This window comes from Triticum aestivum, chromosome 6D, assembly GCF_018294505.1.
Source record: "Triticum aestivum cultivar Chinese Spring chromosome 6D, IWGSC CS RefSeq v2.1, whole genome shotgun sequence".
Taxonomy (NCBI): Eukaryota; Viridiplantae; Streptophyta; class Magnoliopsida; order Poales; family Poaceae; genus Triticum; species Triticum aestivum.
The window spans coordinates 323,890,109-323,908,298 of NC_057811.1; the positions used below are offsets into that span (position 1 = coordinate 323,890,109).

Here is an 18,190-nt window from a genome sequence, read left to right on the forward strand (position 1 = left end):
TGCTGAGCAAGCAATGAATCACGTTCCTTCTGAAGATCTTCATAACTCTCCCTTAGCTTCTCAAGATCTTGCTTTCTTTGAAAAATTCATAAGAAAGCTTCTCATGATAAGATAAGAGAGTGTTATGATGACTCTGAAGGTTATCAAACTTGGACTGAAATCTCTGAAGATTATCAGTCAAGGTTTGAGTGCGATCCATTTGTTCACCCAACAGGTCATCGCTTTTGTCTAGCATATTTTGATCGTTTTCAAAAGCCTTTTGTTTTTTCATAGAAATCTTAGCAAGTTTAGAGTAGCTAGGCTTGAGGTTTTCATCAGATTCATCCTCACTTGATTCAGAGGAGGGATATTTGAGTACCTTGGCACCCTTTGCCATGAAGCAATAGGTGGGAGCGTAGTCATCATCATCGTCGTCAGCCTTGTTGTGGAAGCCATTCTCCTCAGAGTTGAAGATGGACTTGCTGACGAACGCAGTAGCGAGGGCTAGGCTTGCCACACCAGATTCTGACTCCGCAGATGCCTCTTCTTTTTCATTTTCCTCAGATTCAGCTTCTGAGTCCATTTCCTTGCCAATGAATGCCCGAGCCTTTTTGGAGCTGCTCTTCTTGTGAGATGAAGACTTCATGGATTTTGATGATGAGGACTTTGAAGATTTCTTCTTCTTCTTTGAGTCATCAGAACTGTAATACTTGTATTTCTTCTTCTTTGATTCCTTTTCCCACAGAGGACAATCTTGAATGTGGTGACCATGTTTCTTGCATTTGTGGCAAGTTCTCTTGTCATGAGATGAGGAATCTGATTTTACGTCATCACTTCTTAAGGATTTGCCAAAGCGACCAAGCCTTGAGAACTTCTGGAATTTCCTCACGAGCATTGCTAGCTCCTGGCTCAGTTCTTCAGGATCACCAAGGCTACTACCAGAATCCTCACCTTCAGATTCAGATACTGCCTTGGCCTTCAGAGTGTGTGATCTGCCATAGCTTGGACCATAGAGATCTCTCTTCTCAGCAAGTTGGAACTCATGAGTGTTGAGCCTCTCGAGGATATCAGCGAGATCAAGTGACTTGTAGTCTCCACGTTCTTGTATCATCAGTGCAAGGGTGTTAAATGAGGAATCAAGCGATCTCAGCAATTTCTTCACCACCTCATGGTCAGTGATGTCAGTAACACCAGGCGCTTGAAGCTCATTTGAGATGTCAGTGAGGCGATCGAAGGTTTGCTGAACAATTTCATTGTTGAGTCTTTTGAAGCGGTTGAAGAGATTGCGAAGAACGTCAACTCAAGAGTCACGCTGTGTTGAGACTCCTTCATTGACCTTGGACAGCCTATCCCAGATAAGCTTAGCTGTCTCCAAAGCACTCACTCTGCCATACTGCCCTTTGCTCAGATGGCCACATATGATGTTCTTCGCTTGAGAGTCGAGTTGCTTGAATCTCTTCACGTCAGCAGCGTTGATGGTAGGAGTGACAGAGGGAACACCATTTTCCACAACATACCAGCGATCGTTGTCAATTGCCTCAAGATGCATTCACATCTTATTCTTCCAGTAGGGGTAGTCCGTCCCATCGAAGGTAGGAAACCAAGCAGAGACCTTGATTATACCTGCAGTCGACATAACTAAAACTCTAGGCAGTTAAACCAAAATCACATAGAACAAGGGAGTACCTTGCTCTGATACCAATTGAAAGTGCGTTATATCGACTAGAGGGGGGTGAATAGGCGATTTTTACAAATTTGTCACTGAGGAATTTCGGGGTGAGGAAATTCCTAAGTCACGAATGACAAGCAGCGGAATAAGTACTCAGATGCAAGCATAACAGAACAGTAGCACTCTCATCATGATGAAATGAAAACAAGCACAGAGTACAAGTAGCGTAAACACAGGATAAGCAGGCTGAAGACGAACTGACTGAAGAAATTGAACTGAGGAAATTGAGAAAGTCTTCAGTCAAAGTCTTCAAACAGTAACGATCAAGTACAACAACATAGTAATGAGGAAATGAAAGGGATTAGGAAATAGAACCAGTAGCTCGGTGAAGACAGTGATTTGGTAGACCAGTTCCAACTGCTGTGACAGTTGTACGTCTGGTTGGAGTAGCTAGGTATTTAAACCTGAGGACACACAGTCCTCACCGTATTCTCCTTGAGCTAAGGTCACACAGACCTCGTCCAATCACTTGTGGTAAGTCTTTAGGTGACTTTCAAACCTTCACAAACTCGGTCACTCGGCGATCCACAATTTCCTCTTGGATGCTCTAGACCATGACGCCTAACCGTCTGGAAGATGCACAGTCTTCAAAGGTAACAAGTGTCAGATCCACACAGGAACAATCTCTTTAGTGATGCTCAATCACTTTGGGTTTGTAGGTGTTTGGGTTTGGGTTTTCCTCACTTGATGATTTTCGCTCAAAGTCCTCGGAGGATGGGATGCTCTCAATGACAAGTGTCAGTTTCTCTCGGAGCAGCCAACCAGCTAGTGGTTGTAGGGGGCGGCTATTTATAGCCTAGGGAGCAACGCGACATGATAAGACATAAATGCCCTTCAATGATATGACCGTTAGGTGGGTAGATATTTTGGGACAGCTGGCGCATAGCACAGCAACGGTCAGAAATCTGAGCTCTCAAATTCCTCAGGGCTATCATGTTCCTCACTTGTAGGTAATCCGCACTGGCGAATTCCTAACTCCTCAGTCAGAACAAATTCCTCAGAGACCAAAAGATCTTCATCTCTGTCACTGAAGAAATTGACTGAACTATATGAGATTGCCAATGGCTTCACTCGAAAGGATTGGTAGGTGTAGGATTTTGAGATGAGCATCACTTGGAAACTTTTCCTTAGTATTTCCTCGACCCCCTTTAACAGTACGGTGTTTCCTATGACTCAAGAAAGAGAAAATGAACGACGAAAACAAAAATCTTCACGCTTCATATTCCTCGCATGAATATAGAGTCTTCATGGTCACACCAATTTCTTCACTTTCAAAGTCTTCAGAAAGCCAAAGTCTTCAGTTGAAGACATTCATTTTTAGGGGTCGACTTTCTCTGTAAATATCAAAGTCCTCATAGACTTATAGACATGTGTAAACTCACAAACACATTAGTCCCTTAACCTATAAGTCTTCAATACACCAAAATCACTAAGGGACACTAGATGAACTTACAGAGGGTTATTCTCAGGTCGAGTGTTTATTCACTCGCCATCGCACGAGAAAAGGGCGGTAATAGGGATGCCCAGTCCCAAACTGCAAAAGAAATGATCTCTCAAATAATCAAACAAAAACTCACAATGGAGTCAAAATCTTTACTTTTATCGCTTGGGAACCGCCACTAGCATGCTTAGCATGGAAGATATTGATAACTGATGGTCGTGAAGTAAATGAGAAGGGTGCATGTCTCAAAATATCATTTGCCTCTATTTTAAAACTTGAGCTCTGGCACATCTGCAAATCACTGCTTCCCTCTGTGAAGGGACTATCTATTTACTTTTATGTTGTGTCATCACCTTCTTAAATAAGCGCCAGAACCGGAGACCACAACTGTCATGAATTATGCATTGTGTGTAGCTAATGTTGGGTGCGTCATGACTGGATCTTTTCTACCATGAATTACAATGTTTAGTCGCTGCTTGAACTTTGGAGGTGCTCTGCATTTATGTTTTGCAGTCTCAGAAAGGGCTAGCGAGATACCGCTATTGTCATATTATATCATGGTTGTTTTGACAATGTGTTGCTGTTTGAGATATCTTATTAATTGCTCGCTAGCTGATTATGTCATTGATATGAGTTAATATAATCTTTAAGAGTTATTGTCAGCATGGTTAGTTATAATGTTGGCTGAAAACCTGGGTGTTGTTTAAGCTTATTTATGCAAACAAGAGCAAAAGAGTTTGTAAAAGTTTTTCTTTTTCACTTTCAGTTTATCAACGGAATTGCTTGAGGACAAGCAAAGGTTTAAGCTTGGGGGAGTTGATACGTCTCCAACGTATCTACTTTTCCGAACGCTTTTCCTCTTGTTTTGGACTCTAATTTGCATGATTTGAATGAAACTAACCCCGGACTGACGCTGTTTTCAGCAGAACTACCATGGTGTTGTTTTTGTGCAGAAATAAAAGTTCTTGAAATGGAGCAAAACTTTGCGAGGAATTTTTATACAATAAATAAGAATTTCTTGAGCCAAGACCCACCGGAGAGGGGCCCCTGGGTGGGAACAACCCACCAGGGCGCGCCCCCTCTCCTGGCGCACCCAGGTGGGTTGTCCCCACCTGGTGGCCCCGCAGACCCTGAAACTGACGCTATAAAATCCTATATTTCAAGAAAAACATCAGGGAGAAAGAATTATCGCGATCCACGAGACGGATCCACCGTCACCTCCTGTTCTTCATCAGGAGGCCAGATCTGGAGTCCGTTTGGGGCTCCGGAGAGGGGGATCTTCGTTCTTCATCATCACCAACCCTTCTCCATCGCCAATTCCATGATGCTCCCCACCGGGAGTGAGTAATTCCTTCGTAGGCTCGCTGGTTGGTGAGGAGTTGGATGAGATTCATCATGTAATCGAGTTAGTTTTGTTAGGGCTTGGTCCCTAGTATCCACTATGTTCTAAGATTGATGTTGCTATGACTTTGCTATGCTTAATGCTTGTCACTTTTGGCCCGGGTGCCATGAACTCAGATTTGAACCGTTTATGTTATCATCATCATATCCATGTTTTAGATCCAATCTTGTAAGTTATAGTCACCTACTACGTGTTATGATTCGGCAACCCTGGAGTGACAATAGTCGGGACCACTCCCGGTGATGACCGTAGTTTGAGGAGTACATGTATTCACTATGTGTTAATGCTTTGTTCCGGTTCTCTATTAAAAGGAGGCCTTAATGTCCCTTAGTTTCCATTATGGACCCCGCTGCCACGGGAGGGTAGGACAAAAGATGTGATGCAAGTTCTTTCCATAAGCATGTATGACTATTTACGGAATACATGCCTACATTATATTGATGAACTGGAGCTAGTGCCGTATCGCCCTAGGTTATAACTGTCTCATGATGAATATCATCCGACAAGTCACCGATCCAATGCCTACGAATTTATCTTATATTGTTTCTGCTAAGTTATTACTTCTATCATCACTGTTACACTTGCTGCAAAATTACTGCTATCACTGTTACCGTTACCGTTGCTGCTGTCACTACTATCAAAACTATCATATTACTTTGCTACTGATTACTTGCTGCAGATAATTAATCTCCAGGTGTGGTTGAATTGACAACTCAGCTGCTAATACCTTCAAATATTCTTTGGCTCCCCTTGTGTCGAATCTATAAATTTGGGTTGAATACTCTACCCTCGAAAACTATTGCGGTCCCCTATACTTGTGGGTTATCACTGATTCAAAGAAGTTACCACAATAGCTATAGAAACTCCGAGTTAAGGTTGTAACTAAAACTGCGCAGGTAACAAAGAGCTCATATTAGTGGAAGATAAACTTGCACACTACGGGTAGTGATGGCGGCACCAGCTCATTAGAATGACTTAAAGCTATATGATCCCAAATGAATTTCGTCAAGTTTGGGACTTGATTGATTATTCGGGGAACAGACACTGATGGTATTTTTACTATCCATGAAGCAAGGTTAGTTGAAAGAAAAAGTTGGCGAGGCTGTGAGAATCAATTATGATGAATCATTTTCACCAGAAGTAATGCTAAAAGTCTGTATGAATAATGATAACAAATTGTCAGTAAAAGATTACAAGCTTCAAAGAAATAAACCTATGGCTTGAAACAAGCTTCACAAGAAGCTGGAATCAACATTTTGATGAAATAGTTAAATAGTTTAACTTCATTAGAATGAAAAGACTTGTGTATTCAAGAAATTTAGTGGGAGATATATGGCATTTCTAAATCTGATATGTGGATGACATATTGTTGGAAATGACATAAGTTACTTAGCACAATAAAAGGGTTCATCAAATGAATATTTTGATGAAGGACTCACGTGAAATAGATTATTGGACATCAAGTTCTATGGAGATACATCAAAATATCAGATTCGGCTAGAACCAGAGTATGTACATTGACAAGGTTTCAAAGAGGTTTGTAATTGAGATCGATGAAAGTTTTTCTCCCAATTGTCACATGGTGTAACACCTAGCAAAATCAATGTCCTAGGACAGTTGATGATTGGAGTTCAAATACGTTGATCATTGAAATCATCATAAGAACCATGATATGCACGAAGATGAATGTTTCTTATATACTAAGTGGTAGTAGCAGTGATCCTTGGATGGCTCACTGGCCAGCTAATAGAAATCATCAAGTACCTTGATACGTCCATTTTGCATCATGCTTTTATATTGATATTTATTGCATTATGGGCTGTTATTACACATTATATCGTAATACTTATGCCTTTTCTCTCTTATTTTATAAGGTTTAATGAAGAGGGAGAATGCCGGCAGCTGGAATTCTAGACTGGAAAAGGAGCAAATATTATAGACCTATTCTGCACAACTCCAAAAGTCCTGAAACTTCACAGAGAATTTTTTTGGAATATATATATATAATATTGGGCAAAGAAAGTACCAGAGGGGGCCCACAAGCCATCCACAAGGGTGGGGGCGCACCCTGCCCCCCTAGGCGCGCCCCCTGCCTTGTGGGCCACCTAGCAGGCCCCCGATGCCCATCTTCTGCTATATGGTGTGTTTTGACCTGGAAAAAATCATAAGGAAGATTTCGGGATGAAGCGCCGCCGTCTCGAGGTGGAACCTGGGCAGAACCAATCTAGGGCTCCAGCGGAGCTGTTCTGCTGGGGAAACTTCCCTCCGGGAGGGGGAAATCGAAGCCATCGTCATCACCAACGATCCTCTCATCGAGAGGGGGTCAATATCCATCAACATCTTCACCAGCACCATCTCCTCTCAAACCCTAGTTCATCTCTTGTATCCGATCTTTGTCTCAAAAACCTCAGATTGGTACCTTGGGTTGCTAGTAGTGTTGATTACTCCTTGTAGTTGATGCTAGTTGGTCTATTCGGTGAAAGATCATATGTTCAGATCCATAATGATAATTAATACTCCTCTGATTATGAACATGAATATGATTTGTGAGTAGTTACGTTTGTTCCCGAGGACATGGGAGTAGTCTTGTTATATGTAATCATGTGAATTTGGTATTCGTTCGATATTTTGATGAGATGTATGTTGTCTTTCCTCTAGTGGTGTTATGTGAATGTCGACTACATGACACTTCACCATGATTTGGGCCTAGGGCAAGGCATTGGGAAGTAATAAGTAGATGATGGGTTGCTAGAGTGACAGAAGCTTAAACCCTAGTTTATGCGTTGCTTCGTAAGGGGCTGATTTGGATCCATATGTTTCATGCTATGGTTAGATTTATCTTAATTCTTCTTTCGTAGTTGCGGATGCTTGCAAGAGGGGTTAATCATAAGTGGGAGGCTTGTCCAAGGAAGGGCAGCACCCAAGCACCGGTCCACCCACGTATCAAATTATCAATGTAATGAATGCGAATCATATGAGCATGATGAAAACTAACTTGACAACAATTCCCATGTGTCCTCGGGAGCGCGTTTCTTTATGTAAGAGCTCGTCCGGGCTTGTCCATTGCTACAAAAAGGATTGGGCCACCTTGCTACACCTTAGTTACTTTTGTTACTTATTACCCATTACGAATTATCTTATCACACAACTATCTGTTACCGATAATTTCAGTGCTTGCAGAGAATACCTTGCTGAAAACCGCTTATCATTTCCTTCTGCTCCTTGTTGGGTTTGACACTCTTACTTATCGAAAGGACTATGATAAATCGCCTATACTTGTGGGTCATGAAGACTCCTTTCTGGCACCGTTGCCAGGGAGTGAACCGCCTTTCGTAAGTGGAATTTGGTAAGGAAACATTTATATAGTGTGCTGAAATTTACTGTCACTTGTTACTATAGAAAGTAGTCCTTTGAGGGGCTTGTTCAGGGTATCTTCACCTCGACTGGGAGAGCAAAGAGTTGCTCCTCAACCTACTGCACCTACTGAAAATATTTATTATGAAATTCCTTCAGATATGATAGAGAAACTGCTAGCTAATCCTTATGCAGGAGATGGAACCTTACATCCTGATATGCACCTAATCTATGTGGATGAAGTTTGTGGATTATTTAAGCTTGCAGGTTTGCCCGAGGATGTTGTCAAGAATAATGTTTTCCCTTTATCTTTGAAGGGAAAGGCATTGACATGGTATAGGCTATGTGATGATATCGGATCATGGAACTACAACTGGTCCATCGTGATCGGAATTATATATATAATTTTTGGCCTCGTAAAGGAGAAAGTATCACTCAAGCTTGGGGGAGGCTTAAGTCAATGTTCTATTCATGCCCCAATCATGATCTCTCAATAGAAATTGTTATTCAGAATTTTTATGCTCGGCTTTCTCGTAATGATCAATCCATGCTCGATACTTCTTGTACTCGTTCTTTTATGAAGAAGGATAGTGAATTCAAATGAGATTTATTGGAAAGAATTAAACGCAACTCTGAAGATTGGGAACTCGACGAAGGTAAGGAGACAGGTATAAACCTTAAGTTTGATTGTGTTAAATCTTTCATGGATACTGATGATTTTCGTGATTTTAGCACTAAATATGGACTTGACTAGAAGATAGTAGCTTTTTCTGTGAATCTTTTGCTACTCTTGTTGATCTCCCTAAGGAGAAGTGGTTTAAATATCATCCTCCCATTGAAGTGAAAGTAGTAGAACATATTAAAGTTGAAGAAGAAACTATTACTTATAATGTTGATCTTATTGTTCCTACTGCTTATATTGAGAAATGACCTTTTCTTGTTAGAATAAAGGATCATGCTAAAGCTTCAACTGTGGTTCGTAAGAGTTATACTAGAACAGCTACATCCCCTGAACAAATTAAAGTTGAACCTAGTATTGCTATGGTTAAAGATCTCTTGGTTGATAATATTGATGGGCATGTTATTTATTTTTGTGATGAAGCTGCTAGGATTGCTACACCCAATATTAAAGATAAACATAGACCCATTGTTGGCATGCCTGTTGTTTCCGTTAAAATTGGGGAGCATTGTTATCATGGCTTATGTGATGTGGGTGCTAGTGTGAGTGCAATTCCTTATACCTTATACCAAGAAATTATGAATGATATTGCACCTACTGAGATAGAAGATATTGATGTTACTATTAAGCTTGATAATAGAGATACTATATCACCAATTGGGATTGTCAGAGATGTTGAAGTCTTGTGTGGGAAAATAAAATATCCTACTGCTTTTCTTGTTCTTGCTTCCCCACAAGATGATTTTTGTCCCATTATATTTGGTAGACCTTTCTTGAATAATGTTAATGCTAAGATAGACTGCGAGAAAGATATTGTTAATGTTGGTTTAGGGGATATGTCTCATGATTTTAATTTCTCTAAATTTCGTAGACAACCCCATGATAAAGAATTGCCTAGTAAAGATGAAATTATTGGTCTTGCTTCTATTGTCGTGCCTCCTACTGATCCTTTAGAACAATATTTGCTAGACCATGAAAATGATATGTTTATGAATGAAACAAGGGAAATAGATGAAATATTCTTTAATTAAGGGCCTATTTTGAAACACAATTTGCCTATTGAAATCCTTGGGGATCCGGTGTTTGAGCTTAAACAATTACCTGATACTTTGAAATATGCTTATCTTAATGAAAAGAAGATATATCATGTTATTATTAGTGCCATCCTTTAAGAGCATGAGGAAAAGAAATTATCGAAAACTCTGAAAAAGCACCATGCCGCTATTGGATATACTCTTGATGATCTTAAGGGCATTAGTCCCACTCTATGTCAGCACAAAATTAATTAGAGCCTCATGCTAAACCAGTTGTTGATCATCAACGAAGGTTAAATCCTAAGATGAAAGAAGTGGTAAGAAATGCAATACTAAAGCTTTTGGAGGCAGGTATAATTTATCCTATTGCTGATAGTAGATGGGTAAGCCCCGTTCATTGTGTCCCTAAGAAGGGAGGCATTACTATTGTTCCTAATGATAAGAGTGAATTGATTCCACAAAGAATTGTTACAGGTTATAGAATGGTAATTTGATTTTCGCAAATTAAACAAAGCTACTAGAAAAGATCATTACCCTCTACCTTTTATTGATCAAATGCTAGAAAGATTATCCAAACATACACATTTTTGCTTTCTAGATGGTTATTCTGGTTTCTCTCAAATACCTGTGTCAAAAGATGATCAGGAAAAGATCACTTTTACTTGCCCTTTCGGTACTTTCTCTTATAGATGTATGCCTTTTGGTTTATGCAATGCACCTGCTACCTTTCAAATATGTATGGTTGTTATATTCTCTGACTTTTGTGAAAAGATTGTTGAGGTTTTCATGGATGATTTCTCCGTTTACGAAACTTCTTTTGATGATTGCTTAAGCAATCTTGATCAAGTTTTGCAGAGATGTGAAGAAACTAATCTTGTCTTGAATTGGGAGAAGTGCCACTTTATGGTTAATGAAGGTATTGTCTTGGGGCATAAGATTTCTGAAAGAGATATTGAAGTTGATAAAGCTAAAGTAGATGCTATTGAAAAGATGTCGTTTCCTAAAGATATCAAAGGTATAAGAAGTTTCCTTGGTCATGTTGGTTTCTATAGGAGGTTTATTAAAGACTTCTCTAAACTTTCTAGGCCTCTCACTAATCTCTTGCAAAAAGATGTTCCTTTTGTTTTTGATGATGATTGTTTAGAAGCATTTGAAATACTTAAGAAAGCCTTGATTTCTGCACCTATTGTTCAGCCACCTGATTAGAATTTACCCTTTGAAATTATGTGTGATGCTAGTGATTATGCTGTTGGTGCTATTCTAGGACAAAGAGTTGATAAGAAATTGAATGTTATTCATTATGCAAGTAAAACTCTAGACAGTGCCCAGAGAAATTATGCTACTACTGAAAAAGAATTTTTAGCAGTTGTATTTGCTTGTGATAAGTTCAAATCTTATATTGTTGATTCCAAAGTAACTGTTCACACTAATCATGCTGCTATTAAATATCTTATGGAAAAGAAAGATGCTAAACCTAGACTTATTAGATGGGTTCTCTTGTTACAAGAATGATTTGCATATTATTGATAGAAAGGGAGCTGAGAACCCCGTTGCAGACAACTTGTCAAGGTTAGAAAATGTTCTTGATGACCCACTTCCTATTGATGATAGTTTCCCTAATGAACAATTAGCTGTCATAAATGCTTCTCGTAATACTCCATGGTATGCTGATTATGCTAATTACATTGTTGCTAAATTTATACCACCTAGTTTCACATACCAGCAAAAGAAAAGGTTTTTCTATGATTTAAGACATTACTTTTGGGATGACCCACACCTTTATAAAGAAGGAGTAGATGGTGTTATTAGACGTTGTGTACCTGAGCATGAACAGGAATAGATCCTATGCAAGTGCCACTCCGAGTCTTACGGAGGACACCACGCTGGAGATAGAACTGCACAAAAGGTATTGCAATCCAGTTTTTATTGGCCTACTCTCTTCAAGGATGATCGTAAGTTTGTCTTGTCTTGTGATGAATGCTAGAGAATTGGTAATATTAGTAGACGCCAGGAAATGCCTATGAATTATTCACTTGTTATTGAACCATTTGATGTTTGGGGCTTTGATTATATGAGACCTCTTCCTTCCTCTAATGGGTATACACATATTTTAGTTGCTGTTGATTACGTTACTAAGTGGGTAGAAGATATTCCAACTAGTAGTGTTGATCATAACACTTCTATTAAGATGCTTAAAGAAGTTATTTTTCTGAGGTTTGGAGTCCCTAGATATCTAATGACTGATGGTGGTTCACATTTTATTCATGGTGCTTTCGTAAAATGCTTGCTAAATATGATGTCAACTATATAATTGCATCTCCATATCATCCTCAGTCTAGTGGTCAAGTGGATTTAAGCAATAGAGAGATTAAATTGATTTTGCAAAGGACTGTTAATAGATCTAGAAAGAATTGGTCTAAGAAACTTGATGATGCATTATGGGCTTATAGAACCGCTTATAAGAGTCCTATGGGTATGTCTCCTTATAAAATGGTTTATGGAAAAGCATGTCACTTACCTCTTGAACTGGAACATAAGGCATATTGGGCTATTAAAGAGCTCAATTATGATTTCAAACTTGCCGGTGAGAAGAGGTTATTTGACATAAGCTCGCTTGATGAATGGAGAACCCAAGCCTATGAGAGTGCCAAGTTGTTTAAAGAAAAAAGTCAAAAGATGGCATGACAAGAGGATACAAAAGCGTGAGTTTAATATAGGCAATCATGTTTTGCTATGCAATACAGGGCATTCCCGATAATTAATATATAGGTGGAAAATGTATCGGGTGGTGTTAACTTAATAGTAAAAGCCTCTAGTAATTGTTAGAGGGATTTTAAATTTAATTTAATATCAACAAGCCTTAAAAGGCCAAGTTTTGGAAGGGGACTTGGGCCACAAGGGCCCAAAAGGAGTGCCCCCCCCCCCTTTCCTAAGGAGAAGGCCAAATTGGACAAGGGGAGGGAGTCCTCCACCCCCCTAGGGTCGATGCAAGGGGAGGGGGACTCCTCCCCTTGTGTGGCGCCCCCTCCTTCCCTCTTATCCTATATATACTAGAGCATTGGGCACGTTTTGAACACAAGTTTTGGAGCCTCCTCTAGTCTAATACTACTAGTTCTAATTGAGACAATCAGATCCAGTTTTAGTTCCTCTAATCGTCATAATTAGAAGTCGCGTGTGGCTCAAATATTCTCCTCTAATTCTCCAACGGCGATTAGTTCTGGAAGGTGAAGTGCTGCCGGATCGTGAAGACCGTACGCTTGGAAACTGTAGAGAGGTCGTGCTTTTGGTCTTCGGTTCGAGGGATTGTTTGCGGGATTGTTCATTGATGGTTTTAGGGACTCCAAGTATGATCTACACTGACCCGTCTGCTTCTGCTACAACTCGGAGTCTGGTAACAATCATGATACAATCCTCTAATGTACCTTCATATTGTTCCTGGGTGTTCGTAGGCTATTTTTTTGGTTTCTACTATGTTTCCCAACATGCTCCCCCTCCTCCCTCCCCGCCTCCTCGTCCTTCCCCACCTCCTCCTCATCATCATCATCCTCCGACGGCTCCGACGAATCCGGAGGAAGGTCGGTGGCGAAATGAGTAGCCTGCCTCGCCAAGATCTTCTCTAGCAGCTGCAGGCTCCGCTTCGGAGTGAGCATGGCTTAGGTAGTAATCCGGCGCCTCGTCATGGTAGCGGCGGGTGGATTTGAAGTGGCGGCGACAAAGGGAGAAAGGGGAAATGGGGCGGATAGGGTTCGGATGCCGCCGTCCGGCTTAAATGGCCAACCTCCTCCCACGGGCGGCACGCCGGAGCGGCGCCACGCGGTGTGGAGCGGAGGCGCCCGTCGAACAAACGGTCTCTCCGCATCCCATGTGGGCCCTAGCGGTCAGAGCCTACATGGTGGCGCGTCCGGGTGTCCCCATATCTGCCCCGGGTTTGGGCCGGATATGGGGAGTGTTGTCCAATCCGGGCGTTTGCGCCGGCTATGGATAGCCCGGTTGGGTGGCAAAATCTCGTCCAGAGATTGACCGGGCAACCCATCCGGACGTTTGGGGTGGGTATGGGGACTCCAGCTGTAGATGCTCTGAGCAAACAAAGAAGAGGGAAAAATTCAATGGGCCAAATGCAATAGAACCTACCCCTATATTATTTTTTTGAGTCCATTAATCCCCTATTCTATATGGCTAGGTGGATGCTCTCCTACTAGTACATTCGTGTACACTATTCTACAAGCACAAACTATTACTCCCTCTGTCTCAAAATATAAGGAGTTTTTGGAGTGAGGCGTTTTGGCTCTCGGCCTTCATGGAGGCCGATTTAAAAAAAATCAAAATTTGAACTTTTCGATTTAAAAAATCTGAAAAATGTACAAATAAACAATGGTGTTATGCGTATGTGTGTAAAATTTCAGGATGAAATAGCCTGAAATGCGATCTATACAAAGAAGACAAATTCATGGCCTCGGAGGATGAATAGTATGATGTGTTAAAAAGCCTCAGATTTGCTTTTTTACAACACTCATTCCAATGTATTTCGTCCTGAAAATTTACACACTTGTGCATTATGCCTCCATGAATATCTTTATTTTGTTTCAGAATTTTTGAAATGCAAAAATGTGAATTTTGATGATTTTTTTTTTAAATGGCCTCATTGGAGCTCGGCCTCCAAAAGGGATTTCCGGAGTTTTTGACATTGTGAGACACGGGGGATAACAAATTGCAATGACGCATGCACTCTTAGCTTCAGAAAGAGAACCAAAAAATAAAATAAAATAAAATAACGTGCTCTTACTATTACACGGGCGGCGTATACAGAGGAAACATGTATATATTGATGACATGGACAAACAAGCCTAGTTTGCATGCAAGAGGTATTTTTATAGCCATGCAGGAGCTACAGCAGAAAATTGGGAAGGCCAATCTTCTTCCCCGTCTTCTTGACATCTTCCTGCACCCTTCTCCGATACTCCCCGAAGGTGAAGGTCCTGTAAGGTGAAGGCTCTTCGCATGCGCCGATGGGCGAGTCGTACGACGGGCAAAGGAAGTATGCCACGGAGTACCTCTCCGTCGTCGCGTTGGTCACCACTTTGTGCTCCACGCTCTTGTATCTGTTGTTGCTCCATGCCTTCAAGATATACAAAACCATATAAAGGGGACATTATGAACCGACATTCTATCAGGAATTTAAAGTAATACAGTGCATCCATGCATATAAAATACGTATACAACTTCCATGATTATTATTATTTTTGCATGGCATGATAGGTTTTTCTGTAAACTCCCTGATACAAGTTGAACGATGACGAATCTACGGCTGTATAATAATGCCCCATATAGTATATATAGGAAAAGGAGTAGGAGTAGCAGTACTATATGTTGCGCTGTGTTGTGCCTGGGTTGCCTAGCAAAAGTTGCGACGTACCATGTGAGCACCATGGAGTGTACAGGTCTCGCTTTTGTACATGCAATGTTTTGCTGTCCCCTGAATTAGCGGAATCCATAGGCTTTTCCTTAGCGGCGGTACACAGTCACAGAGCCAGCGCATACAAGTACGCAAGTTGTGGATATGTATGACGGGGCAGCTTCCCCTTTTAGAGCGTCGGGGTACACACCCGGCATAAGTTCATAGGTGCCGCGGTGGTGCGTACAAGCCAGGTTTGGACTCATCAAGCTAGTGGAGGACGGCCCAGCACAGAGCCACCTTCATGAGCTGACAAGTGTGTAGTACTCTACTAGGGAAAGTGTGCGCTATGCTAGGAGTATCGGTTAACATGCATGCATGTGGGTAAGGTATGCATGTACCTGGAAGAGGTCTCCAATGTTGACGATGAGAGCGCCGGGAATGGGCTTGACGGCCACCCACCGGGAGCCCTTCATCAGCTGCAGGCCGCCGACTTGGTCCTGGCAGAGCACGGTGAGGAAGTCGCTGTCCGTGTGCGGCACCAGGCCGAAGGCGTCCGGCGAGAACGGGCACGGCGGGTACCTGTTCAGCCGGAGGAAGCACGTCCTCTCGTCGCACCCTTTCGGGAAGCGTTGGCCGGCGGTGTGTCCCAGGCTCTCGGCCAGGACGCGCGCCAGCGTGTTGGCCAGCTTTGACATCGCGTTCGCCACCTCCTGCGTCACATCCCTGCACCGTCCACACACACACACAAGCTTCTCTCTTAAGTTACTATTGGCTAAACTGTACTAGCGCTATACTAGTACTGTTGATTCGCATCGCCAACCCAAAACGCTTCCTTAATTTATGCCTATTAAGCAATGACTAACTACATTAACGACCTGTTAGCTTCCTTTCCTCTATCAGAACCAAATGAATTTCTAGAGCTAAAAACGAACTTTTAGTTGACATTCGCGTATGCGTCACGATCGTGTAGGTGTTGTTTTCACCACGATAGGAGACGCTCGTGATCTGGATTGTCAGACACCAGATAGACACATATACAGTTGATTGTGAAGTTGATCGAGAAATATTCACCGCACTGATACTCGCTAGAGTTAAAGCATTTTCCACATCAGACACCCGCGGATTTGATCTACTTCTTGACGCACGGAGTCACTACGGGGTTTTACGGGGGTGGATCCAGTTGGTGGTCTGTGATTGGTCATTTGGGTGAATTGGCCCACACCCTCCTGAAAATCAGGGAGGGGGGGGGGGGGGGCGGTGGTTTAGTTAGTTGAAACAAGCCCGTATTGCCCATGTAAAAGCCCGTGAACCTAGCATTTTTGCCACAACATTCGGAAGACGATGTTGCTGCACCAGCTTTTTATTTTGACATGATGTTGCTAGACCAGCTTAATCGCTGTAATTAACACGTCCCTTCTTTTCTACCTGGTCCTTATTCGCCCGCACTACCACTAAATGTCTCGATCATGTTTACCGTGACGGTCCTCACATGATGGGAAAGCTTTCAAATATTTATTCCCGGTACTTGAGAAGTACCGGCACTTCACTGGAGAAATGACATCTTAATCAGGATCAGGAGGGCACACATGTCGATCGAACAGCCTAAACACTCGAGCTAGCTTTAGTACTGTAATAAGCTAGCTAGTATAACTCCTACCGTGACACTGGATGCGTCGATGAACCACACACTGCAGGAGTACGTACGCACGTACCTGATGCTGGCGAGCTCGCCGTAGCTGCAAGGGGTACCGGAGATGCCGGCGAGCGGGACATGGAAGGCCTCAGACCAGGACAGCTGCCTTGGCGACGTGGCGGTAGGGGAGCCCCAGCGGTAGGAGTCGTTGAGAAGGCCGGCCGTGGCCTTGGCCTCGAACGGCAGGCGGAAGAGGCGCACCTGCTCCCGCCGCATCGCCTCCAGGAGCTCCTGCTTGACGCCGTGGTTGACCACCTGGAAGAAGCCCCATTCAGCGGCCGCGGACGCGATCGCCGCGGCGCATGCCGCCCTCTCCTCCGTGCCCCCGCCGCACGCCGTCAGGCACCCAACGTCGATCATCGGGAGCTCGCATTCCGACACGGGCGGGGCCTGGCAGCCAGGCGGCGGCGCCGAGGCGCACTCGTCGGCTTTGTTGCCACCGCGGAGCAGCGCGTAGTAGCTGTCCGCCAGAGGCGGCTCGGCCGTGCTCTCGGCGAAGGCCGGCATGGCTGGCTGGCTCCAACGCTAAGCTAGCTAGCTACGCGGGAGCTGTGAATAGCTACGCGCGCGCGCAGGCAGCTCGGGATGATCGAAGAGCAAGCGAGCTAGCTGTTCCCGTGTGCGTGTGTCGAGCTTGTTCTTGGATGTGAGCATGGGCAAGCTGTTTATATAGAAGGCGCGTCCGGCGAGCGGTATGCCGTGGCTTTGGCTCGTGTGTCAGGCCGGGACGCGCACTCGTGGGCAGCAGGACCTGCATGGGTGATGGGTCTGGCTGGCCCGCCCGATCGAGGCGCCGGGGTTTAACTTTAAAAGTTCGATCGGCCGGGCTGGTAACAGCGCGGCACAGGACGACACTTGGAGGCGGCGGGGGCGACGCGGGGTGCTCCGCGTTTTTTGACTGGGCCAGCCAGCCACGCTGATCCGAGCCGTGCTTGTCAATGCTCATTGGGCGTGCATGGCGATGCGGACGGCTATAATTTTATTAAATCCGTTTTTCTATAGTATCTCGCCACAACTGTACGTGCGCGCGCGTACTTACTCAACAGTGAGATTTTCTGGAAGTGTGTATGTATGTATGCCGCGGTTACTTAATTCCGCGCGCGGTCGATCGGATGCACGTCGCTGAACGCGTGTTTCGCCGCGAGGCTTACGCGGGCGTGGCGCGCGTCACAACCATCTGCTCACCGCAGTGCGTTGCTCTCGTTGAAAACAGCGAAAACATTGCACGGCGGTAGCCGGCGACGGCCAAACTCGGCAAAAGAGATCGTTGCTTATTACTATTTTTACATGAGCACTTTTTTTTGCGAAATTTACATGAGTACTTTGATCATTCTAATAGAAGTTAGCAATAGAGCTGGGTTATTTGAGACAAAGGCCTGGATTAGTACCACAAGTGGTGGACGGTCAGGTTTGATCCTCCCCACCTCCTATATAATTTGAGCATAATTTCACCTATGCTCAACTAAAAAAATTTGTAAAAACAA

At 43.2% G+C, this 18,190-nt stretch overlaps 1 protein-coding gene across 1 annotated transcript; it reads right to left on the bottom strand.

Moving 5' to 3' along the window:
- Positions 1-14,351: 14,351 nt before the first annotated feature.
- On the bottom strand, positions 14,352-17,359 carry LOC123144887 (gibberellin 2-beta-dioxygenase 6). The gene is made up of 3 exons (XM_044564138.1): positions 16,726-17,359; positions 15,412-15,736; positions 14,352-14,734 (listed from the first exon to the last, which is right to left on the bottom strand). The coding sequence occupies exons 1-3, from the start codon at positions 17,211-17,213 to the stop codon at positions 14,504-14,506; spliced, it is 1,044 nt and encodes a 347-aa protein (XP_044420073.1). The 5' UTR covers positions 17,214-17,359; the 3' UTR covers positions 14,352-14,503.
- Positions 17,360-18,190: the final 831 nt, after the last annotated feature.

What these genes read in the sequence shown, in the direction of transcription:
- LOC123144887 (XM_044564138.1), bottom strand. Translation starts at nt 17,213, where the DNA reads ATGCCGGCCTTCGCCGAGAGCACGGCCGAGCCGCCTCTGGCGGACAGC. An exon ending in GGCGAGCTCGCCAGCATCAG is followed by an intron (nt 15,737 to 16,725) that starts GTACGTGCGTAC and finishes TGGACGGTGCAG; the next exon opens with GGATGTGACGCAGGAGGTGG. An exon ending in ACATTGGAGACCTCTTCCAG is followed by an intron (nt 14,735 to 15,411) that starts GTACATGCATAC and finishes TATATCTTGAAG; the next exon opens with GCATGGAGCAACAACAGATA.